Raw genomic sequence first — 27,553 nt, forward strand, 5'->3', positions numbered from 1 at the left:
CAGCAGAATTGAAGGTGCGTGTGCATGTGTACCATAGAACAAATCCAGAGCCTGACTGTGACTGCATTCTTCCGCCTAGATCCTCCTCGTCTGTAAAGAGAGGAGATTTTTGTTTTATTTCTTATATAATCACTCTCAGTTTCATGTCACCCAGAGCCAAATCCTGCTCATGACTTCAGTGGGACCACTCACTGAGAAGACAAATAGGGTTTGGCCCCATGGCCATGCCAACCGTCAACAGACTGTATTTAAATAAAAATACTGACATGTTTTCATTGTCATGCAGACAGTATTTTAAACAGAGGGAGATGGAGACTATATTTAGCAATATACATTGGTGACAGCACTTAATATTTTATATAACTTCGTATTTCTATATAGTATACTGTGATGGGGTGTGCAGCCCACACCAGCCCTGAAAGGGTTAACGAGGGCCTGAGAGGCCAATAAAGTCACCTGGGAGGTGGAGGGCCAGGATTAATTAACAATGAAGCCCAGCTGGGGAAGGGCTGGCACAGCACTATAAAATTAGGAGGCTGAAAGCAGAAGGGGAGGGGGAAAGAGGGTTGTAAGAGAAAGGAAGCCATTCCTTCTGTGCTTTGCGCTTCCTGGCTTTATAGTGCTCTCCCAGTCCTTCCCGAGCGGGGCTTCACTGTTAACCCTGGCCCTTCTTCTCATAGGTGACCCCACGTAACTTAATTGGCCTCTCAGAACCTCCTTAATCCTATCAGGGCAGTGTGGGGTACAATCACATCACATATACCCAAAAGATAAAATAAGTTTTGAGTTAAACAGGCTGATGTGTGCTGAATGTTTAAACTAACAAACCAGAGGAGTTGTTAATCCACTAAAGAACTTTGTTGCATTCTATTAATTCCTGCCTCACAACAATAAACTACACAGTCATCAGCAATGAGCCTGAAATGCTCATATGCCTAAGCAAAAACAGACAGCAAGTGACCCCCATGCTGCTTTCCTGTTCATTAAAACAGGAAGGATAATTATGCATGTTCTGCTTAGGTAGCTTTCAGGAGCTGCTCAGGGCAACTGTGAGCTAGTATTTTGATGGAAATATTGGCAATCTGAACAAAAAGACCTTGTTAAAAGTGAGACCATCACTATGTAAGCAGATGATATCAAAGAAGATAACAATTGCAACCACTCTTTGTTCTAAACCACAAAACATCAACTGCAAAAATGACCAATAGAATGTGCGTACACACTTAGACTTCCATTGCTGCCAGGGGTGGATGTCCAGTTCCCATTAATTTTGAATGAGAATTGAGTGTTCAAACAAATACTTTTGGTGGCAATGAAACACCATCTTTAGGTTTTGCAAAATAAATGTATATGAGGATTTTTCTTAACTAGTACAACAAAGTGTCCAGATTGAAAGATTTTAAGGACCTTTTTTTTGTGGAACCTTGATTCAGATTGTAATTAACAAACTGTGTCAATATCACAAAATACTAGGAGTAATGAAGTGCAAGGAGCACTATTTGCTCATCAATTGCTCATAATTAAACTAACTCTTTATGATGCAGAGAGTAATCTACTTCAGCACATTATAAATTGAAGTCTTTCCTGTTAAACAAAACACTCCAGTTTAAATCTCTGAATAGCTGCTAAATATAAGCCCAGGCACATTTTCACTAAACAAATATCAGAAAACAAAATAATGGGATAAAAAAACCCTGACCCAAGATCAAAGGCACAGACTACACTAGATATCACCGGGCAAGAGATGTGTTTTAGTGATGTAAGTTGTAGGTATTAAACACCTACATTCCCTTTGGCCACAAGTCCAAATTCCAGTAGGGGCTGACTCTGTCCTTCAGGGCCGGCTTTAGGCCTATTCCACCAATTCCCCCGAATTGGGCCCCGTGCCTAACAGGGCCCTGCACCCAGTGAGAATCCCTTCCCTGGCTAGAGGCGCCTTTTTAATTTTTACTCTACCAGCAGCGTTCCGGGGGTCTTCAGCAGCACTTTGGCGGAGGGTCCTTTGCTCACTCCGGGTCTTCGGTGGCACTTCGGTGGTGGGTCCTTCAGTGCTACCCAAGACCTGGAGCAAGTGAAGGACCCACCGCCGAAGTGGCCCGAAGACTCAGAGCACGCCCAGTGAGTACAAGCCCCACGTGTATTTTTACGTTTTTTTTTAAATTCATCCCTGCCGGGGCCCCGTCGAAACTGTTCGAATTAGGCCCCGCACTTCCTAAAGCTGGCCCTGCTGTCCTTGAACACAAGTTGAGTTCTGTGCAGGTTTACTGTGTGGACAGTTCTACTGGATGGACATTTGAGAACCCCTGGCACTTTTTGCTTAGAAAGTGCTGTCCTTAGCTAAGGGCACTCTCTCCTACATTGATGAACAGTATGTTGGGCACCAGTTGGTTGCTGCCATCCCTTTCAGAGCTGGCAGCATTTCAGTGGTTCTGCATATATTATTTATGACATACTTTGGGATCCTTTAAAATAAATTAATCCTAAAGCACTTTCATTAGGCAATTACATTTAGAAGAGGAAGGATTTTCCTATGGTTAATACATGGAGGTCTGGTTTCTATCATTGATTCTGCTGTAGACTGTGTGACTTTGGCAAGTCATTTTATGCACTTCAATTTCTCCATCAGTAAAATGTGGATAATAATACTTACCCTTCCTTTGTAAAGTGCTTTGAGACCTATGGATAAAAATCCTTATATAAAACCAAAGTACCATTATTTATTATATTATTACTATAATTAAAGAGCTATGAGAGCCTCGAATGGCAGGTACTATAAAAGTAAAAATGTTATTTTAGAAAATTTTAAATAAATTTCACTACCAAACAAAATTCAAAAGTACATATTTTCATACACTGCACATAGCTGCTGGCAATTAAGGATGCAAAATGGTTCTCCAAATTGCTGTCAGGATGAGGTCAAGAAGGAAAATAAGACTTCATATGGCTAGTAGAAAAACAGTCTACTGAGATCATCTATTTCTTCAATCTAACAGCCATAACAAGTGCCAAAACCTTGAAGACACTTAAATCAATAGCATTCAGCCCCCAAATCTTCAAGACAAAATCTTCAAGCTGCCCCGTTCTTGACATTTATTTTTAAATCTTTATATTTTATAATTATAGATGTCAACCAATCAAAAACTAACCATTCTTTGACAATCAGAAGCTCTCTTACTGTGCATATAATTATTCTGTGTAATAGGATGACAAGAAGTCTGGTGTCTGGCCATGGTAAAGCCAGATGAAAACACAGCAGAAAGGAAAGATGGTCTTGTGATTGAGGCAACAGACTTCGGACTCAGGAGATCAGTGTTTAAATCGCTGCTCTGACACTGACTTCAAAGCCAGTCTTGCAAATCTATGTCTCACCTCTACACTTGTGAAACCTGATCATAATATTTCCTTACCCGACTAGGGTGTTGTGAAGACAGATACTATGGTGATGGGTGCCACACAAGTACAGATACAAAGGCCTGGTCTATACTACAAAGTTAGGTTTACATAGCTGCCTTGTATTAACTTAGTTTTGCATGTGTCCACACTTAAATTTGTCTCCCACGGATGCAAGCTCTCCATTATCCCAACATAGCAGCACCACCTCTCTGAACGGCACTGAGCTATGGCCAGTGTACTGAGGTTAACACAGCACCAGCACTCCTACAATCTACCAAAAGTACATTCAGCTGGCATTCTGCACCCGCCAAGCCGGAAATTCCTTGGTGCTATTGTGGTGGCAAGTGTCTGGCTCCACGAGCCAGGTCAGCAAGGAGCAGGCTGGGTCCCCCAGGATCACTACTGGCATTTCAACATTCCCAATGGTAATCCCCTGGTTGGGAAAGAACATCTCTGATTGTAGCTTTCTGAACAGACCTGTGTTTTAAAGATGTGAGTGTCATGCACCTGGCATTGGCCACTGTCGGAAGACAGGATACTGGGCTAGATGGACCTTTGGTCTGACCCAGTATGGCCATGCTTATGCTCCCTAACTAGCCAACACAGATGTTGGTGAAGAATCCTGGTGATCCACCAGCACTTGCATAACCATAGAAAAATGTGTTGATGTACTCTGTAGCAAGGTGGGATGTGTGTTGTCTATTGCTCCACCACAGTTCAGGAACTCCACAGCAACAAATCCATCCATTATGTCCTGCACACTGCTGTTGGTCCAGTAAAAGACATTACCTCACCCACCTTGTGTCTCTAATGATCGACAAAGGAAGCTGTCAGTAAATAAGGTATTCTTAAGTTGCCTAAAATTAGCATCATAAACCAAAACCCATAGAAACACCTCATTATAATGCTCCAAGCTTGATTAATGATAACAATATATACAAAGCTCTTTAAAGATGGGTTAAAATTTCACCAGGATTAATAAGGCTAAATGTTAGTCCACTCTGCATGCTCATTCAATCCTTAGCCTGACTGATAAGATTTCTACCAAGCAAGTAGTGATGTGGATATCTGTTCATGGAATATCAGAGTTGAAAGGGACCTCAGGAGGTCATCTAGTCCACCCCCCTGCTCAAAGCAGGACCAATCCCCAGACAGATTTTTACCCCAGTTTCCTAAATGGTCCCCCCCAAGGATTGAACTCACAACCCTGGGTTTAGCAAGCCAATGCTCAAACCACTGAGCTATCCTTCCCTGTTCATTAGACAGTGAAATAAAATCACCAATTAATTTAATATTATGACATAGTATCAGTGGCTCCTGTACAGCAGGGCTGGCTGGGCTTAGCTCTTCATTCCAGCTAATGCAACCTGGCCCCAGCACAAAGGGTTGCAGCTCTGCTCACGTTTGGCTCAGCCCGCTCAACAGGGTCTGCGGGCAGTTGGGCCAAATTTGAGTGTTGCAACCTGGCACACAGTTGCAATGCCACTCACTCAAGTTTGGCCCAGCCATCCTGCTGTCAGGGGGGGCAGAGCCAAACCTGAGCAGAGTTGTGATCCCATGACACCAAGGCGAGGTTGCAACAACCTAAGCAAAGAGTCAAGCCCAGCCAGCCCCATGGGACAGGCACTGCTTCAACTGGGACAGAGAGTTTTGAGGGTCAAAGTGGAACAGTCCCACAAAACCTGGAACTGTTGGGGATGTCTGTCAGAGGCAGATGGGGACTGGGATTTATTTACAAAAATAGATAAGCCCCTCACGATGGTTTCTCTAATGTATTCCTTCTTTTATCAATAAAAACTGAACTTGTAACAAAGTGGTATTAGTATGTAACCAGAATAGGTCAATCTCATTGCACATTTTCCTTGTCAGTTTATTTTCAGTACTAGGGCTTCAACATCTTTGTTAATGTCACAGTGGCTTTTCAGTTAGACCAACGAGAGATGAATGGATTGCCAATAAAATCTCTCCCCACAACCCTGGCCCCAAGAGAAAGACAGGATTGGCAGGGAGGAGATGGACATTTGAGGAGCATTCTTAGGGAGAATGATGATTGAAATTTATCTACTTTCATATACAAATCCTAGATCACATTTGAATATAGCTCGTTGTTTCAGTTTGCCTGCAGACTCAGAGAGAGAGAGAACAGTTTGTGGCATCAAATCTACATTCATCTAAAGAGCTGTAAAGAGACCTCTGGTCAGTCAGTGCAGAGGTGAAAACAAAACAAATCAAAACAGTGGCACCAGGAGTCCTCCCTTGGAAAAAACTGAACAGGTACAATGAAAAAGATTTTCAGATATTAGAAACAAGTCACTAAAAAGGATAGTCTATTTTGCATTTATCTGGAATCCTGTGCCAAATTATGTTCTGTTCTAATACTATATGCACACCAAAACCACAGGGCCCCAAATGCATTTAATATTCTCCAAAAACAAAACACCTCATACAAAAATGTTCAAAACCATTCAATATCACTACTGTTAAGACACTATTTAAAACCAAAGCAGTCTGTCCTGATCTCTGTAAACAGCTGTGCTCACCTCATATCCTTAGCCATTTCCCCCTTGTCCTGCACAATTCACAAAAACAAGCAAAGTAAACCATAGTGACAGTTGCCTCCCAGAGCTCTAGACCTTGCTTCCCCCTTGTCACACCAAGTTCTGAGGCTGTGAGCCACCAAGAAGGGAACTGCAGAGAAGACAGCAACACAGCACTGCACACCAGGCTGGAGATGCAGGTTTTACCTCATCTGTACTGACAACCTGAAGCTGTGTCTCCCAATGCCTTCTGCTAGTGACCGCTAGTGTCTTTTTTCTTCTTTTTGGGGGAAAACCAAAAATTTGAATCCAGCAAAACTAGCAGGAGAATCCTAAATTCTTGGATTTCTGGCATATGTGGATTTCTCATTTACCATTGTCACATTCACAGCTTCTATTGTCTCTGCGTCTCAGAATAATCTTCATTCCTGAAGTTTCGTTTCTGACATATCAACACTTACGCATATACTAAGCAGTATAATCTGGTAATTTTTCTATGAATAAAATAAACTGCATATTTTATAAACTCATAGAAAGAGGAACAATTATCTATCAATGGGCATTAGATAGTATCAAAACATCCATCAAAGAAGATAACCTGGCAGCAGAACACAACATATATATATATTTTTAAATTATAACATTTCTTCTCCCCCACTTGAGGAAGTATTTGAATATTTTACTCAGAATCTATTGCATTGCCCTAAATATCATTTGATATCATACCATTGCAGCCTGAAAATCTAAACAGATTGTCACATTATAGTAAAATGTTCAGCAAGTTAACATGAGGATGTACCTGGCCTCTAGGGAATCCCCTCAGGATCCAGGGTTTTGGAAGGTGGGGTCAAATCTGCAAGGATACATACTCAGATCACTTTGGTGATGGTGGTGGGAGAAAAATTCTCTTCAAAGCCACGGCCTTTTTTTTTTTCAACATCGGGGGGGTGTTATTTGTGCCCCTCCGATGTTACTGCTTATTATTATCATTATTACTTATTATTAATTTGATTTACATCCCCTTTAAATCACAGTAGCTGACTTTGGGCAGTAAGCTCCTCATTACATGTAAAACTGCACCAAAAGGGAGCACCAAATCTCACTGTCACACTGTTTTTATTTGATTGCTGCCCTACAGCAGTTCTCCCTCTTGGTAACAAGGCCAGCACATCATGGTCGCTGGCTATGGTTAGCAGTTAGAGTGGCAGACTGACGTATGTGGGAACAAGGCCAGTTCTTGTAGATCTCAGCCTGTCCTTACTCCTCTCCAGCCTTTTCACCACACAACCGTATTTTTTCAGTGTTGCCATTATCTACATCTCTGCCAGATGAACTCCCACACCCTTTTCAAGACGTGTAAAAACCACGGAGAAGGGAGTTACTGAATTTACTTTTTTTGCACTGTACCTTAGTGTGTTCAGAGAGGAAAACATACTGTGCAGAGTAGCTATTCCCAAGACTCTTGTCCATTCACATGCTGAGCTCCCACACAGCAGCTGGTGAGCAGATGCTACTGCATAGCTGCTTTCCCCTTCCATAGTACTGCTCTCTTTTTGCCCTTACTGGTTCCCTCTCTACACTGCATAATTTGAAAATTCTTAGTACTTCCAGTCTGCCTCTTGTAAATTCTCTGCATTTCAGAATTTAACAGAAATTGACATCATCCTTAGCAGCAAGGAAAGCAGCAGGTGATATCGCCCCATAATTGAAAAAAAGTCCACTGCTTTTTTCTTTGTGTTACAGTGTTACATTGTCTCAGGTGGTCATGGAGCTTTTTGCTGGGATTTGGAACCATTTCTGGCCAAAACAGAGAATAGTATTAAAGATTTCTTCACAGCTCTCTTCAGATTCATAGCTGCAACAGAACTAAATGAGAGATTAAAATATCTACAGCTTCTGCATCATAAATATCTAATTCTATTCAGTGAAATGCACTTCTGTCTATTTTCACAGAAACAGATACCAATTTTTCACCAGAGACCCGCTCTACGCTTAAAATGTACAATGACTGAGCTCTGCTAGCCATGTGACATAGTTTAATGATATAGTGGAGATGCAGTTATAACAGTAAAAAAGTCCTTTTTGCCAGGATAGCTTATTTTGCTCAAAGGATTGGTATAAGCTACCAGTAACAAACAAAAAAACACCTTTTGGTAAATTACATCTGCACTAGGAAGGTTTGCCAGAATAATTATGCTGGTACGGCTATACTGGCAAACCCTTTCTAATATAGATAATGTCAGAGATATGATTCTTTTCAAGCCAATTTCTCTCTCTCTTTCTGGCTCTCATTTGCAACTTTTATAAGGAGGGTGAAAATTTGTCAGTTGTATTTTCTGAAACATCCAGAGCTAAATAATTCCATGGTCGAACAGCTCCAGAGATATGACGTCCATAATTATATCTATATCCCAATCCACTCATGTTTTTGATAATTCTTCACTAGTCTGTTATTACTTCTTTATAGTTACAGTATTATGATAGTTATAATTCATCAAAAGAATCAATACATTAGTGCAATTTGAATATTCCCCAGCAGCATAAAAAGACTACTCATAAGATACTATCAATGGTTTGTAAGAAATATCACAATGTATTGGCATGATCTCAAAAGTTGCTTATGCTCAGAACTGTTTTGTTTTATAAAACTTTGGGATATATTTGCTGAGGAAGGGTGTAGGCAGGAGGCCCAGGACTTTTTCTAAAGATTTAGGTCCTTGGGGCCTGGTTAAGTCACCTCTGCACTGCTCCACTGGCACAAAGATTGTTTCAAAACTGCCTTAACTATGCAGCTCAGAATTCCTCCAACATATGAAGGGAACCCTATGTGGGAAGCCAGGCAAGTAGCAGAGGAAAGAAGATCTCTCTTCATACCACGTGAAACTTCTAAAAAGTTGGTCACAGAGCTAGTTTATCTCACCACTAAGGGCTTATATGAACTAGGCAAATTTGCACCAATGTAATTGTATTGGTGGTTTGAACAGGACCAGATTTCCAATTAGGCACAGCTGGCACGTGCCTGGGGCGCCTAAAAGTTAAAAGTGTGTTAAAAGTTTCATTTTTTTTTACAGAAAACATGAAGGTCAGCTGTAGGCAAGGGGATGGGAGGGGAGGGAAGCTGTGCCTAGGTGTAAGGTGTAAATCTGGCCCTGGGTTTAAGTGCGAAAAAACCCACTGCACTGGCACAGAATGGGTCTTATACAGGTGCAACTTACATTGGTAACTTACTGGAGTAAGTCATACCAATGCAAGCTCCATTTTATCTAACAGAGTTGCACTGGTTAGTCTGTGCAGAGCAGTTATTCCAGTTGCTGGGTCTCTGCTTCATGTGGAGAGATGGACATGTTCCCAACCATAGGCAGATGTTTAGCCATGGGAAACAGCGAGTTTATCTGGATGTGTTATCTCTTCCCCAGGCAGCCATTCAGCTCTGTGACACAGAACTGGTGTGCTTTTTCTTTTGATGATTGCAGGCAGAGCTAGCTTCTGAGACATTTCAGTGTGTCAGAAAGCCATGCATGTGGGCAGGCTCAGGTGCACAGGATGTGACAAGCAATGAAATTCAAGCTTAAGGATGACACACTGTCTTAATTTACCCTTCTGTGTCAAAAAATCTTGACCGAAAGATAGTACTAACCTTTTCTCCCTTGCAGAAATTAGGCATTATTTTATCTCCTGCCAATTTGTGTCACAACTTTGATATTATCTCAATACATCTTTTTATATTTACCCTGTGTAGAATGTGGGACCAAAGTATGAAAGGAACTCACTGGTCAGATGATAAAGCAAATTATAGTCCTGGTTAAATAAAACTGAATGAAAATACAGCAAACGTTACTAGTAAGATCACTTTTTACTATATTTCATAGATGAATGGGAACTATTTTAAAGTGATTTAATTTTCACTATTAGATAACAAAATAGAAACAGAACAGGAATAAAGTCCTTCCTCCCTTAAACAAATACATTTTATAGAAACAGAACAGGAATAAAGTCCTTCCTCCCTTAAACAAATACATTTTAAATATTTGTAATTATAGTGCTGTTTTACATGCATGCAAACTCACAGATAAAAGGATGGCTGTATTGTTTCACAGTAATTTAATTTTCCTGACATTATACTTGCATGAATTTTAAAACATAAATAAATTATAATTTGGTAATAACAAAAAAATATAATAACTGGGGTTCACTTTCTGCAGGAATCTGTGTAAAAAAAATCCAGGGGGAAAAAAGTGCTAATAAATACCACCGCAAATCAGTACTTTACTGCAATTCAACCAAGTGCAAAACATAATCAAACTCAAAATGTATAGTTCAGGAAAAAGGAAAAGAACCATATGTTACACTAATTCAACAGAGCAGGCTGGACTTTGTTTGAAAATACTAACCCTTATTAGGAAATCTTTCGGAAGACGAGTAACTCAGACTGAATTATGTTTCTATTAACGGTAGTGAATTCCTCAGCTAGATGGCAACAGCAAATAAAAAAGAACATGCTTACATGCACTCACTTGTTTCGAAGAATTAAGAATCATCATTAGAACAAAGTGTTCATCTCACAGAAATAAGCTGGTGTTTGTGTTGAATTTGTGTTACTCTCCCTTCTTTTCCTTTTCTTTCAATATCATTCTGTATCTTATGGTGGTACGTTTTTTCCTCCAGGCATTTATTTGAGCTAAAGCAACATCTGAATGAAGGTTTTGTTCCTCTCAACAAAATATTCTTCACTATTTAGTTGTCAGGTTTAGAGCCCCATTCTGGACAGCTCTTCCAGGGCACCATCCGCATCCACTGCTAGTATTCCAGAAGCATTTTTTTTTCAGTTTGGTGGAAAAGGAAAACCCACATTGATGTCATGCCCTTTCCTCATTCTTTATACTTTCTTTTGTGGAATAGTGTAAATAGCTTCAGAGATTTGCTTCAGTTATCTGAAATGGACTGAGAGGGCTAAGTCTGTGAAAATTAACAATAACCAGAGGAAGCAGACTCTTGTTATGGCAATATTAAAGTGAGCTAAATGCTGGCTGAGAGTGGAAATGTTGAGGAAAGAGATACTACTCCCCAGATTGCCATGAATTATTCTACACGTACACAAGAAAATGAAAGTATATAGGGAAGTTTTATGGCAGAAATTTGAATCCTTGGACTAACAAAATGGAGTTACACTAGGGTAGAGGAGGATATATACTAGTTATTCAACAGGCTTTGCTGCAGCAGTGAGCAGACAATGCAAACAGGTACTTTGGATTTGCTCTTCTATGCCATATGGGAACTTTAACCACAAGTGAATTGTATAGAAATGCTGGTCCAGGAGGGTTGTTTTATAGTTTGCAACTTCCAAGTAACTGTTTCTTGGAAGCCTCCCCAAATCTACTTTACTATCAAAACAGTCAAGATCTTACGTAACAAGTCCGGCCAAATAAAAGATGACTGTGAAAGAGAACAAAAATATTAGAAATCTTATAAAAACACAGACATGATGCCTTGTCTTGTCAAACTGTAGAACAAAAAGAAAATTAACTATCTCACTGCCTCGGCCACCAAATATTCCTGATACAGCTTGACAATTTGACATTTTTAATGAACTGTCCTTAAATACAGCAGCCCAGAAATACACAAAGGGAGGGGTTAAGAAACAAAGCCATTCAAAACTACAATTAAAAAAATAACAATAAACAGCAAAATAACTAATGACCCGTAAAATAGAGGAAAATTGTGGGTTTTATATATTCCTCTGCTAAGCAGGTTGAGCCTGTTCAGTACTTGGTTGGGAATTGGTCAAGGAAAGGCCAGGATGCTGTGGAAATCAGTGCTCCTGGTTAAGGAGATAGCACTCATCCTTTTGAGTCATTACTGAACTGACATCCTAGTAGAGAGGTAGGGAGTTTGGTGTGACAGAGTAGTGGAAAGGTTATGGGTCACTTTGCTATCAGAGTTTCTCTTGAGTCTTAGCAAAGGGGGGAATAATAGTCCATTTTTTTCTTGCAAAATTCCAGTTTGGATAATTACATCTGTCTGCCTAGATCCCTCCTGTAATTTAAATCTTTTTCACTTTCAGTTTTGAACTCTTATTTATGGACCACGACCCTATTGTGCTAGCAACTGCACAAACACAGAACAAAAGACAGGGCATGCCCCAAGGGGCTTATAGCCTAATTACAAGAGGAGAGAACAGATGGATACAGACTGACAAGGGAATACAAAGCAACAATGGGACAATATTGGCCAGTGTGATAGGCAGTGGTACTAGCACAAGGCTATTTGTGTGTCTGGCAGTTGAATGGGACTCTGGCACTGATGGAATGTCAGAAGAATTTTAGAGTTTTACTAGACAAAATTCTTTATTAAATAATATTTTGTTATTTCCAAAATATTAAAGCCTAAAATTTGTCCCTAATAATATCCTGTCTGGCAAGCAGTCTCTTGGTATGCCACAGCACAGCTGCCAAGACAAGTGGAACATTATCCATAGATTTTCTTTTCTGCCTGGAATGCTCTTTGTAGGTGTAATTTACACTCAGGCTGGCATGAGGACTGTGAAAATGAAGTACTGACATCATATTTTTTAGTGTCTGCTGTGAAAGTATGTGGCTCTAGATTTGGAAGACTGCTGTTCTCTGCTTATTTACCTTTCAAGTGTCCCAACCACTCTTATTTTTACCACTGAAGAATAGTGCCCACTTGCAGTCAGTCAATGACTGGGTATGCTATTGTCTTCTGCACCAACGGATGATTATAGCCCATGCACATGTATTTACTGAATAGGTTCGCCTTTCTAAATGTTACCCAACTTCAGTCATTCAACAAAGTAACCAGAGAATGGCATCTGTATCCATGGGTCTCAGCATTATTCTCAGAAAGCAGCCTTGCTTGCCGATCAGCCAGATGCAGCAGGAATTTCACATCAGCATCTGTGAGCATGCATGGAAAACAACCACTGACATAGCTTGCTAAACTGGATAGTGAAATATTATTAGGAGTAGACTGTTGGATTGTCCTCTGAAATTGACATGTTGGATATCAAAGCTGAATTCCAGAGGCTGTATGGGAATTCTCTTTATCCCTTAATTAAGGGAAACACTTCAGGTGACTATAGGAAGGTTCTACTCATGCTGTGTGGTGGGGAAGGCTAATAGCTTATGGGGGAGAACTAGATCACATGATTCTCTAAGGATATGTCCACACTGCAATTAGACACCCATGGCTGGCCCGTGCCAGCTAGCTTGGGGTTGCAGGGCTGTTTAACTACAGTGTAGATAATTGGACTCAGGCTGCAGCCTGAGCTCTGGGATTCTCCCATCTTGTCCTAGAGTCCAGGCTCCACCTGAACCCAAATGTCTACACAATTAAACAGCTCCTTACGCCTAACCATAGTGTAGATGTACAACTGCAAGTGCGATTTGCAGCGTGTGTAGACATACCCATGCTAGTCATACTCTATCTAGCTTGCTAAAAACAACAGCAAGGGCATTGCAGTGCAGGCTTCAGCACAGGCTGCACGAGACTGCCTGTTTCCCCACTGAGTACATACTAGCTTGAGCAGCCAGTGCTGAAGCCCGTGCTGCGACATTCACAGTGCCATTTTTAGCCAGCTAGAGCACAGTTACAGTAGTACACCTACACAAGCTGCACACCTGCAGCTCTAATGTAGATATTCCCTCAAGCTTTCTCAGGTCTTTTTGCTCACATTTGATAGTGACTTCTTGATGGAAATAATTCTCAATTGCAGAACAGTCTTAAGTTTGACTGAGCACACACCTATGCCTCACCTATGTTTGTTTCATGCCAGTACCTTAAAGCTATCCTGTATATATTCAGGTCTGTAGAGTCTTTCTGTAGCAGTCTCTTCATTTTTGTCAATAAAACATGTATACAAAGGTTTTCAAAGCTTTTGTCATCTGAAAATTCAGGAATACAGCTCCATCCCACAGTACATCCTCCACATCTGGAGGACGGAAGATTCCTTTTCAAATGAGATTTGATTTATTTCCAGAGTGCAACTTTGCAAACAGGAACAGGGACAATAGATAACTTTGATTCTTCTGATGAAATAACTCATCATGATTCCCTGCCATGTACTGCCATGATTCTTATAGTTGGAGGTGTGGCTGCTCAGCACCTCAGACAAATCAGACTCCTAGGAGACAAATCTCCGCTTAGGAATTCTAATAGAAAGGCACTCAGAAACTGGCCTTAAAAAAATCATGAATCTCATTGTTCTCCTCATGAACCTGTTTGGCAGGAATGGAGAAGAATATATGCTACATTATATAAACCATTCAATTTAATTTCTTCCATTTCTTGTTCTTGACCAGCAAGCATGCAGCTGTAATACATCATCCCGATTCTTTAAATTCTTCCACAATGAACACAGCTTTGCCTCTCATGGATTATGGAGTAGCACAAAGAATGGCATTTTCTATATTACACAATTTTCACAACATATTCATTGGTGAAAACAGGAACAAAGGGTGTATAGGCCTAATATTGACCCCTTACAGGGGGTGAAGATCACCCTATAAGTTTAAATAAATCTCTAAAACATTTCTGAAATAGTTTGTTTTGTGAAATATGTGCCATTGTTGAACTCATTAAAAGGTTTTATTGGATGTGTCATTTATGAGTAACATAGCCATTGCCAGCTCAAGCCAGTAGAGCCTTTATTCCATCACCATCACAGCATGGTGTATTCTTTATATGCCTGCTCCAACTCTCAGTGAAGTCAATAGGAGTTATACTGACCTTAAAGGGATTTAGATTAGGTATTAGGCACACATATATCCATAAAATCTATACACAGTTAAACAGGATGCTAAAAATTACTGCAATATAAAGTGTTTGCCTCAAGATCAGCACTTTGACACATTTCAAATATTGAAAATTAGGTGAATGAAACATAGATAAAGAGACTGATTTTAAAGAGCAGAATACAACTTTAACTATAGCTGGGAAGTGCTATCTGACCCCACCATCCCCAAATACAAAAAAACCTAACTCCTAGGATTTAGCCTACCTCAAGATCCTCTCTTCCCTCCCTTTGTGATGGGGAATGAGGGTATCTCTGAGGGGTACCTCAGTCTGTGAAGACTTAAGGTCTCCCCTTCTCCCTACAAAAAGGTCCACCAGCTACATCTTTTATATTTCTTTCTGGGCACCGGCCCTTTCAGCTATTGTCCTCAGTGGACACTGTATACAAAAAATGATGAACCAATAATTTCAACATTATTTCTTAACATTAAAAATTCCTATTCACACTCCTTTAAACCTAAAATTGGGCCTCCGTGATGCTGTGAGGAAGGCAAACACCCTGCCAATTTGGCCCAGAATAACACCTATTTGATGTGAAAACGTGATCTAGTCCGACAGATGCAAAGCATCATGGAAATACAGCTTGAGAATACCTCAAATATAGGGAAAGTAGAGCAGAGATAGTGGCAAGATGGCTGTGTAATGATCGTGAGGGCTTTAAAAGGTAGAGCTAGGTTTGGCAACCCTCCCAGATTGGCCGGGAGTCTACAGGAATCGGCATCGATCTCCCAATGACTATTGTAAGCAATTCTGGAGATTTTAATAGGCTGCTAAAAGTCCAGTTGGTGGTGCAGTGGGGCTGAGGCAAGCTCCCTACCTGCCCTGGCTCTGTGTGGCTCCCGGATGCATCTGGCATGTCCGGCTCCTAGGTGCAGGGCTGGCCAGGGAGCTCCGCGCGCTGCCCCAACCCTGAGCGCTGGCTCCTCAGCTCCCATTGGCTGAGAACTGTGGCCACTAGGAGCTGTGGGGGCAATGCCTGAAGGCATGGGGTTAGAAACAAATTTATATGCAAGTCATGAGTAGTTTCTTCAGATTGCATATTCTCTGGTAAATAGTATAACTATTCTATTAAACTGACCTGAGTGGCACAGGGGAGGCTATTCAAATCTATTAATAAATCTTTACATAGATTTATAATTATTTGTAATAAACGTGCATTTATCAAATGGCTGATTACAGAGCTACAGCATAAACTCTTTTCTGACTTTTTTTCAGAGGGCTGCACAATATTAATAGTGATGTAAATTTACAACTTTTTGTGAAAAAGTATCTATTGAAGCTGATTTTCAAATATTAGTAACAAATAAATATTTAGACATTTATTTTAAAGGGTCTAGTTTACATTACTTAATGAGAACATACACATTTTAATTTTAAATAGAGCAGCCAATAATGAATTATAAAAGTATAACAGGTGTGAAAATAAATTAAGGATGCTTTGTGGATTTCTTTATTTAGCCTGCATTACCCTATTTCCTGTAGACAAGTCATAATTTTTTTATAACTTGTATGACCCTACATTTATTTAAATGATGTCACTCAAAATACATAGTTACACAGTGCTATAGATAGTGATAAGTTAGATAAAGAACTATATAGTCTTAATATATACACATACTTAGGCATTCAAACAGTATATCTTATACTTGAGCTTAGGGTTGATGGACTATCAAGGTAAGAAATAATTTAAGGATCAAAACAGAATGGCGAGCTCTCCTTGCAAATGCACTGAGATCTGCAGTGGTGCCACCCAGTTCACTCCAGCTCCTCAGGGTTTGTTTACTGAAATCCTTGCTTTCATGATCCTCTGTGTGTGGCCTCAAAACCCTCTTCCAGGAGAGAAAATGTGACAACAATTCTGTGAGTTAGGACTCAGAGTTTGAATACTTAGTCCCCTACTATGGGTTTTCCTTGGAAAGAGAGCATCAGGCCTTATACCTAGGTGCATAAATTAATCCAATAAAATACAAATAATTCAACTCCCTGGTTTCTGACAGATATTTTACTGAAAGCACATAAAGTTATATTTCTGTATAGGACTAAAAAATGTGTCCAAACAAGGGCCTTTGGGATTTTTACATTATTGTATTGTATACATTTAGACATTATTCTTTCACATTCAGGAAACCTGGAACTCAGCTACTGAATTTTTTCAAAGGAATGTCAGCAATTCTGTCTACTAGGTCAATATTTGATTCCTGTCCTTTTGGAATGACTTACTTTTTATTCTGATACTGAGTTTCTGTATTGTTGTGAATATTTTGAGAAATCACAGGTAATAAACAGAATTTGCTTAGATTTTACCTTACAGTAGAAGTGCCTGAGTTTACAATAAGGGAAACTAAGAATCACATTAAACACTGTTTTAAGGCTGAAAGTACTACACAATCATATTTTTGCAAGCAAAAGTCACTGCAATGGTCTCCACTGCAGTGGAAGACATTGTGTACTCTAGAGAATTATAGTATAACATGAACCTCCTCAGGCTGAATTTAATATTATCTTTTAAAAACTTTACATATTAACAGCCTGATGCTATATTCCTGACACACCTAAAACGCCAATTAATTTGAAATTTGAACTTGATTTGAACAAGATTCAAAGAGGAATTATATACTTTATGGATAACACAAATATCCAGAGTTACAAGTTATTAATGTGTTAAAAAATCCTAAACAAACAAAAATAAACCCTATGGGAAGTGATATAAAACTTCAGAGTTCAGGGTTTAAGCCAATCTCTATAATTATTAGGGAGCAGGGCAAGACCTTAATGGCAGACAAACTACTCCACCTCTGCTTTCTGGGGAGTTTCCTGCACCCTTCTCTGAAGCAGCTTGTTACAGCCACTGTCCAAGACAAGAGTACCAGACTATTAAGTGGATCACAGGACTAATCCAGTATGTTAATTCCTCTGTTCCTGTTTCATTGGGAGTTGAAGTTCAGAAGGAATGCAGCTTCAAACCAAATTATATACACTTTAAACAAAATAATAATTATAAATAAAATTAAAATATGTAGCTCTTAACAAAGGGGGAATGTATCAGCACAGACACTTTGAATACTGCCAGACCACTTTTAAATTTTAAATTACAGTAGCTGATTTGGATTGATCTGAACTAATATGGTTTATTTTAAGTAACAATCTGTTTGCTACTTAGATTAATGAGACTGAGTGATAATGACCCTATTGCATTTTGAGCAACACAACATAGTATTAACATAACTTCTAGTTCTGTACTTCAGATGATCCCATTACAGCTAACATTTGACTCAAATGCATAATTTAGCATGCATGTTCAGTTTAAAAACATAAAACTAGAAGTAGATGAATAGTTACATTTTAATTGAAGCTGCCTGAAATCTCAATAAAAACAAACTTGCTTCTAGTGCTCACAAAAGAGAAAAAGAAAAACGAGGAAAGAGACTTGATAATATAAATATACAATACTGATACTTACCTTCACTTTGGGATTATCCTAACTGTGTGATAGGAACAGTACAGTATGCCTGAGTGCTCGGCTATTCTAAAACTTTCCTTTTTTTAAGCAACACAGGACATTAAGGGCTTGATCCTATTCCTACTGAAGTCAATTGCAAAACTCAGTGAGTTCAGCAGGAGCAGGACTGGGGACTTTAAAACATTTATTTCTTTTGCTTCTTTCTGTATGAGCTGTTTCCCCTTCAGGCCACACAGATACAAGGCTTTTAAGATTTCTGAAGTAGCAATAAAGAACTGGAACCCCTCAAGCACATAATGAAGCATCATGCTGCACTCTAATTTATCTGAATTCACTGACCCCATTTTGCCAGTGTTGTTTTTAAATAGAAAACACTAGGTTTCCTCTTAACTGAGAAATGAGATGTAATCTCTTAAAATAATATTAAACATGTTGGTACTGTAGGTGCTACACCTACACCTTAAAATTATGCCTGTTATATAACTGACCTTTATATGCTGCAGGTTACAAGTCTTGCATTTGTACTGAATTGTTCTGTCAAAAAAGATTTTGTACATGCAGTATGTCATTCATGTCTAACCCATCAACTCTTAATACCCACATATGTCTCTTTGCATTTCCTTGCTACATGTAAACAAGGCTTCTGAGAGATAAACACATTCATTCATCAGGACAGAAGAGATTTATAATACATATTTTTAAAACATTACTGCACGGATTCTTTGCCAAGTTTAGAAATCAGACAAAATTAAATGACTCAAAAACTCTTTCTGAGATGGAAAGAGCTTTTTCTCAGTGGACTATATTCTGACATACACATATGATTAGTCCATGTGCCATGGGTAAAGTATAACCTGTTTTTAATTTGAGTATATATCACTCACCTGTTTGGCTAAGTTGAGATGTGCTTCTGCTCCTTCGAGATACTATGGCAACCACTTTGGCACTGAGACTGGATCGTCTTTTCTTCCCACCTGTTCCAACTGTCCCGACAGCAGTGTCTGATTGACTCCCATCATTATGTTCCAGTTTGTACATCTCTCCACTCACACTTGTGCTTTTTGTGATGGTTCTCCCTGAAGTCCCCATCCGTCTGCCTTGCATTTTAGGGGTAAACGCACTATATTTACAAAGTAAAAACATTTAAATTAAGTGTATGTGTAATAGGGTCTTCAAAACATAATTCATTTTATCAGCAAATTAATTCAACAATCATTTTAAAGTAAAATCTTATTATAACTCTGTTTATCTGGTATCCAAATATATAACTGATTTGACATCTCTCAAACTACATGCTCTCTACATTGTAATCTATCCTTCACCTCTTCTACAAAAAAAATAAACATGATGGTTCTTCAAAGAGATGGAAACACACAAACACAGAGATGTATCAATTACATAGTCTTGCTCTTTGCATCCATTGAATATATACAGTGACCATTGAATATATACAGTGATACTCCAGTAATTTTTACTGCCAACATAAACAAATATATTAAACAAAACAGAGGTAGGTTAATCTACATATATTATAAGCATTGCTCGCAATGGACTGGGCTGTCACTAGACATAGGACACTCTGTTTGCTACCTGCTACACTTTACTAAAAGAGGAGAATAAATAACCAGACCCTCATTAAAATAACTCTATCCATTATTATAGGACAATGTATTCCAAGGACCTCAAAGGTCAATTGAGTAGCTTGCCAAATGTGACTAGCTCCCTTGTAAGCAAGGATGTAATTTATCTGAGTATATTCTATGACTTCTTATTGGTTTTCTCAGGTAAATGCAATCATCCCTCTATGAAGGAAAAATATATAGTTTTAAGAATGTCATAAATGAGTCAGATAAAGTAGGTGAGGTAATATCTTTCGGGGGATCAACTTCTGTTGGTGGAACATACAGGCTTTCAAGCATTACAGAGCTCTTCTTAGGGTCTGAGGAAGGAAACCAGAGTGTCTGAGCTAAGTGGACATAGATTGTTAACCATAAGGGATTAAGACATGTTGTGGGAGACCACTTAAAATGAAGTGGACAATTAGGGGTCAGCTAGCAGTGGGGTGTGTTACAAACTGTTGTAAGGATCCATAAACCCAGTGTCTCTGTTGCATCCAGGATTTTTGGTATCTAGCAGAGTTATGAATTAAGTTCCCAGGCTTGTCTTTTGAAGATGTTCCTATAGAGATGAATCCTAAGAGGTCAGATATGGAACGGTCACTTTGTGAAAAGTGTTTGCCCACTGGTGATATGAGTGTTTTTGTCTTTTATCATTTTTCTGTGCGAGTTCAATGGACAGCATCATGATTGTCTGGTTTCAGCCATATAGTTGTTGCTGGGGCATTTGATGCTGAATGAGTCCATTTTATTTTCCAGCTTGCCCACCAACCAGTGGGTCTTTCACTAAATTAACTCAAAAAGCAAATCACATAGCCAAGTTTGTTTGTTTGTTTCATTTTCATTTGATAAAACAGCAAATACCTGTTTGAATTTGAGTGCTCTCAATTTATAAACCTCCTGTTTGATGCTGCAGACAAGGACTGGACAGAGCATTGGGAAGTAACTCTAGGGAACAATCCCACTTTAGCAAAGGGACAGACTAAGTTACTTAATAAAGTAGTAGCCACTAGGCCCCAGAGTGTAGAAAATTGTGTCTGCTGCTGGTGCATATGTATTCTCTCTGCTTTAGGTGCACAGAGCGGTGGATTGCTGTGCTGGAGGAAGGAGGGCACAAAAGATTTAACAAGCAGGCAGGAGAAAAGGTGAGAGGGAATAACAGAAAGCAGCAGGAGCTGCAGGGAGAGAGAGGAGGAGGAGCCTCTTATGTACCTCTCTAGCACCCCCAGGAGCCTGAACTGATTAACACCAGCTTCTCAGGGAGCTTCCTGTTTTCTGCTGCTTCCCTGAACCCACTTGAGGGGAACAGGCAGTCAACTGAAGTAGTAGGAGCCAGTTCGGCCCTTAAGACCTGATATCTTCCCTCACTCAAGCTGGCTGGTAGCAGGGCCTATTTGTCCCCTTCAACTGAGTGTTGAGAGCCACTATAGCTGGCACAGAACAGCAGTCATGAGTGAAAGAAGAAAATGCCCTGTGGGGCAGCATTCAGAAAAAGAGAGAAAGCAAAGGAAGCTTTTCTATCTAAGCAGGAAGGAGCTCTCCTGAGATACGTAGACACAAATGTTCACAGTGAGCCTTCTGGCCCCAGTGAGAATGTGAGTGGTGAGGAGATGCCTGATCTTCCAGTTAGTCAGAGTACAGGTGACCTGGCAGCTACTGCAGCATCCGTATCTCCATATCAAATGGATGTAATCATGCACATTCCCGAAAAAAAGTGTAGCTCAGAGAAAAGTGTGGTGGAGGCACAAGAAACAGCTGCTGCTGAGTTTAGTTCCTTAAGTCTAGATGATCCAGGACTGTGGACTCACTTGAGCCTGAGGGACTTCCTTGTACTGCATGGGCCACAGCAAGTGAAAAACATCATGTTCTCCAAAGACAATGAAAATAGAACTTTCCATCCAACACATTACTGGCATGAAATCCCCAATGGTGACAAAGTGGAGAGGCCATGGTTTATGTACTCAAAAAGCCAGAATGCTGCATACTGTTTTTGTTGCAAATTCTTCCAGTCTAATGTTCCAGCCACATTGGGTTCTACAGGAAAAAAGGACAGGAAAAATCTGGCTAGAAATCTGGCATGCCATGAGAAGGCAGCAAATCACCAGAGAGCATTCCATAGGAGGGAAGAGCTTGAGAAGAGACTAAGATTAAAGGTCACCCTAGATGATCAGCATCAAGAGAAGATTGCTTCAGAGTCTATTTACTGGCAAAATGTTCTGAAAAGGCTCATTGCCACTGTGAAAATGCTTACTACCCAAAACCCAGCACTGCGTGGCACTTCAGATCAGCTGTATGTGACAAACAATGGAAACTTCCTTAAAATTGTGGAGTTGATGGCTGAGTTTGATGCTGTACTCCAGGAGCATCTCAGGGAAGGTCTAGTCTAGTGTAGACATGATAAAATCGATCCCTGATCGCGGTCCCCGTTGATTCCAGAATTCCAGCTCGTGAGAAGCAGAAGCGGAGTCAACAGGGGAGTGGCAGTGGTCAACTTGCTGCCTTCCTCACGGCCAGGTAAGTCGACCTGAGATACGCCGACTTCAGCTACACTATTTGCGTAGCTGAAGTTGTGTATTTTAGGTTGACCCCCACTGCTAGTGTAGACCTGGGCTAAGAAGAGTCACCACCCAAGAAATGTACACACACCACTACCTTGGAAAAACAATTCAAAATGAGATCATACAGTTACTTGCAACAAAAGTCAAACAGAAGATTGTGGCAGATCTGACGTCAGCATGATATTACTCTGTTATCTTGAACTGCACACCTGACATCAGCCATACAGAACAAATTACTTTAATGGTGCATTTGTAACAACAACAGAACCTAGTGAAAATGTCCCTGCAATGGTGACTGTCAGAGAGCATTTTCTAGAATTTATTGACATTGATGATACTACAGGAGCTGATATGACAAATGTGCTTCTTAAAAAGCTGGAAGATATGGGAATTGTGATAGCTGACATGAGAGGTCAGGGCGACGACAAGGGTGCCAACATGAGAGGAAAGGGGCAGACATGGATCTGAGAGTTAAACCCTCCAGCTTTTCTTGTCCCATGCAGTTCTCTTTCATTGAACTTGTTGGTCAGTGATGCAGCATCAGCTTCTAGTGAGGCTGCTGAATTTTTTAATGTAATTCAAACCATCTATGTATTTTTCTCTGCATCAACTCATCGATGGCAAATTTTGAAGCAATATCTGGGAACATCTTCTCTGACACTGAAATCACTGAGTGCCACACAATGGGAAAATCGAGTGGCGGCGATAAAGCCTATCAAACACCAAATTGGGAAGATAGATGATGCCATAGTTGCCATTATGGAGGATAATGCTATGACAGGAACTGTTCATGGGAGAACAGTGGCAGAGGGAAATGGAATCACCAGAAACATACGTAACTTCAAATTTCTGAGTGGCTTAGTGTTGTGGCATGACATACTGTTTGAACTAAATGTTGTAAGCAAAAGACTCCCAGGTGTTGACCTTGATATATCTGGAGCAATGGAACAAATGGACAAAGCAAAGTCATACCTACAGACTTACCGGTCAGATGAGGGATTTCAAAATGTTCTGAAGAGTGCACAGAAGTTGGCAGAGGAACTTCACACTGAAGCTATTTTCCCACCCATTCAAGAATAAGAGAGTCACCGAAGAAGACATTTTGATTAGGAGGCACAGGATAATCCCATAAGAGACCCCAAACAACAATTCAAAGTTGAATTCTTTAACCAGGTGCTAGATTGTGCAATACAGTCAGTTGAAGAACGTTTCATGCAGCTCAAGAAACAGCAGTATATTAGGGATGTTATATGCTATTCTGAAACTCCTCACTACAGCTGAAGAAGACCTACACCAAAAATGCAGGGCACTAGAGACAGTGTTGACACATGATGACATGTGCAATATTAATGTGAGTGATTTAGGTGATGAACTGAAAGCCCTTTCAAGATACATTTCAGCAGGATCAACTCCAATATCTGTTCTTGAATATATGTGCACAAATAAGAGGACCACTCTCTTTCCAAATGCTTTTGTTGCTCTGTGCATACTTCTAACTCTTCCCGTAACAGTTGCCAGTGGAGAATGCTGCTTCTCCAAGCTGAAGTTAATAAAAACACATCTACATTCCACAATGACACAGGAGAGGCTGGTCGGCCTTGAAACCATCTCAACTGAGCATGAGCTGGCCCAGGCTGTGGACCTTCAGGAAGCAGTTCAAATCTTTGCAACCAAGAAGGCATGGAAAGCACCACTTTGATTAGTTAAACAGATAAAAATGCCAGTGTTTACTATGCAGACAAGAAAAGTTACATTTGCTGTTCAGGCATTTGAAAGTTAAGTGTTACTTAAAATTTCTAAACAAGGCATTTTACGCTGTTAGTTCTCCTTTATTGGGGGTAGGTAGCAGAGGAGTAGCATGAGAGGAGCAGAACAAGAAGAAGGCAGAATTGAGACCTTTCAAAGTTTTGGCCCAAGCAAAGGGGCATGGGGCCTCATTTGAGCTCCTCGCTGTCAGGTGCAAAAATATTGTGGGCCGGCCCTGCATCTAATCGTCAGTGGGTGTCCTCTTCTCAGGGGAGGCTCCAGGCATGGCAAGCCGGGGGGGAGGGGCGTGGCATGCTGGTCATCGTGAGGGTGGCAATAAGGGTGGCACTTCTGCAGGAGGAGGTCTGCCGGTCCCGCAGTTTCAGTGGCAATTCAGCGGTGGGCACGCCGAACGCGTGGGACCATGTGATCACCCGCAGAACTGCTGCCGAATCCACGTGACTGGTAAACCTCCTGCAGAAATGCCGCTGAAGGCTCCCTGACTGCTGTGCTTGGGGCGGCAAAAAAAAATAGAGCCGCCCCTGCCTCTTCTGTACCCAATTCACAGCTGATGCAAATCTGTTACAGCTCCAAACCTACAGAGCCTGGTTTTTTATCTGAAACTGTAGACTCATGCGTTCAGTACTGAGGTTATGTCTACTCTGCAACTGGGGGAGAGCTTGTACTCACTCGGCTCAAGCCAGTGTGCTAAAGTTGCAGTGTGGATGTCATGGCACTGGCAGAGACTCGGGCTAGCCACCATAGCTCAGACCCAGGGGGTTGGGTGGGCATGAGAGCCTGAGCTGCCACCTGAAATAGCAATTTTTAGTCCTCTAATTTGGCTTGAGTTAGTGTGAGTCTGTCTATTTGGGCTAGGAGGCCTGCTTCCAGCTGCAGTGTAGCTATACTCTAAATGTCTCCACTTCAAAGCCTAGTGCTGGCATAGATGAAGGCCATCATACTTGCACACAGGTTCATTCTTTTCCTTTTTACCCCAGTCATGATGGTAGGTGCACATAACCAAAATATTACCTTTGTGTGTGTGGTGTGGGGAGAGGAAGACTTTCCTTCTTGCTGTCAAGACCCAAGCAAACTGTTTTGCAAGTATGCTGATTGCTTCATAAACTAAATACTCTACTTCACTTGCTATTACTATTTTATTGCTAGATCAACCTCTTTGTAATGAGATCTATTTCACTGCAGTAAAATCCAGCCTTTCAAAATATCTGATCTAACAGTCATATTTTATTTCATATAACACATACATTTTGCTCCTCTTTTCCTTCCCACAAATACTTCAAAGCCAATTGAATGTAAATCAGGACTACCCAACCCATAAGAATACAGTAGTTAATGCATTTTTTGTATTTACTCTACATACACCAACCAATTAGAAATACTCTAATGAAAGTTACAAAATTCACTTAGAAACTTCTTTTGTGAACAAGGAATACAAATTAGGATTTTCTCTGAGACATGAATTATAGAACATGAAGGTAAGTGTATATTTTCTAGCTTTATAGCTGAAGATTGCTAGGACAATTAGCCCACTTTAGTAAAATATAGCATTTTAAAGGTTATATTTGGAAGTTTTGAAACTTCATATTTAAAAAAAAATAATGAATTCAGGGCTCCTGAAATGTGTTAGACTGTCAATACTGCACATTGAGCTTTCCATTTATTTATAGAACATGTACTTCTTAGGCAGCGGCACACATGCTTCTGCACACTGTGTCAGCAACATTCTACCTTGACTCTGACCTGCAAGGGACTGCCTCTATTGCTGTATCTATACTAGGGAACTGAAATGGTTGACGTCAATCATAAAGTGTTCATTGCCTCCACATCACACTTGCTGAGTTGGTGGAGGAACTGTAGCAGGTTTTCCCTTTGTCCACCCTAGCTCTCTTTTAAACTATTCCTGTTGCAATATTTTCTGGGTATCTTAGCCCTGGAGGAGATTTTGAAAGGTGCACTGGGGGAAAGTGGCGAGAGAATTAGTTGAGCCATTTCAGCACGCCCACATTACACTGGCTGTGCACTGGTTCAGTGTAAGCCATATTTTAAACCTTCTGAAAGCCTAGTCTATGCCAACTTGTTCTCTGGATCATAGGCGTCATCTTTACGAGTTGCTGGGAGGTGCCCATTAAATGTTGTACACATGTTCTAGGGGGATGGTAAATTTCTCTAGTGCAGACAAAGTTCTTGGCTGAGGGTAGTTAGTCTTATGATAGCTCAGTTTTTAGCTTCTCTACTAAAACGACAATCAGCTGCCAGTTAGTGCAATTAGGAACTGAACTGAACTGGGCAACTCATTTTACACAGGTCACCAAAAAGTCACCAGGAGCTTTAACTATGCTTCCAAGTGCCAGATGAGGCTAGAAATGAGATATGCTCTATTGGCCTGTGGCAGAGACCCAGCTCCTAGGCTACTGTGATTACCTCAGGATCTCTTCTTTCATTTTGTTTTTAAAAAGTAAATTTCTAGCCCTCACGGTTATAAAAGAAAGGACAGAGAATGTGAACCCAGTGTAACCAATGCAATACTATCTGTCTGAGTCTGGAGACAGCCTGACCCTGACACAGTAGTTCTGAGTAATGTGATCTGTCCTACACATTCAAATAGGGTGTTAATGCCATGGCTCACTGTACAGGGTCCTGCCAACACTACCCCAGCAGAAAGTAGTTTATGGCAGTTCAGCAAGCCTGGCCCATTTACCCACAGATATACCAAGGCTTCTAGGAGTCCATCTACTGCCCCTTTATTGGGGAGAAGAGGCCCTGGTTGCCATTTGTGGGTGCAAAAAGGGGGCCCAATATTCCTTGCTTTACTTTTCTGGGAGGGTGAACCTTTACCACAGCCATTTCATGTCTGAGGTGCAGCCACAGTGCAGGGGTGGGGCTAAAGCGACAGAGCCATGGGGGCTCCACGTTATTGTGTATGTAGGGCCTTGATGCCTGAGCATCATCTACACTAGCATTGCAGTTTGAATTTTAGTGAGAAATTCTGCAGCTCATGCGTGCTGGTGAAATGTTCTGTAGCACTTTTACCACTGCTGTGCACTATACAGCCTCATACAATTGTACAGCTCTTAGTTTATAAATAAATATAGTCTAAAATAGAGTGAAATTAATATCTCATGTAATAAAGAATTAAGAAATTTTAAATACTTGTGCTTACAGTATTTGTTAACATTTAGCTGAAATGTTGCAAACACATTAAAATGTATTTACTTGAAACATTAATTTACAGGAATGTGTCATTTTTGGTAATGAATATCAACTGATCAATTGTATTAATTTATAAAATTCATCCTTGAAGTAAGGAAACATTTATTTCAATGTGACCTTTGCACTACCATTTTCCAGAAGTTTTTGAAGTAAACAAACATGAATCTGAAGATTTTTCAGTTTTTTTAGAGCAAGCCTACA

General features: G+C 40.3%; 1 protein-coding gene across 50 annotated transcripts in view; it reads right to left on the bottom strand.

The window, feature by feature from the left end:
• RIMS1 (regulating synaptic membrane exocytosis 1) overlaps nucleotides 1-27,553 on the bottom strand; it is a 528,602-nt gene that overhangs the window by 42,993 nt on the left and 458,056 nt on the right. For 40 of the 50 annotated variants that reach the window (XM_050950597.1, XM_050950547.1, XM_050950548.1 and 37 more), the window contains one exon: nucleotides 19,086-19,321. The exons of the other annotated variants lie outside the window; for them this stretch is intronic. In XM_050950597.1, the coding sequence (XP_050806554.1) occupies nucleotides 19,086-19,321 (236 nt within the window). The remainder of the gene's footprint in view (nucleotides 1-19,085; nucleotides 19,322-27,553) is intronic. 50 annotated transcript variants of the gene reach the window in all.

This window comes from Gopherus flavomarginatus, chromosome 4 (genome assembly GCF_025201925.1).
Source record: "Gopherus flavomarginatus isolate rGopFla2 chromosome 4, rGopFla2.mat.asm, whole genome shotgun sequence".
Taxonomy (NCBI): domain Eukaryota; kingdom Metazoa; phylum Chordata; order Testudines; family Testudinidae; genus Gopherus; species Gopherus flavomarginatus.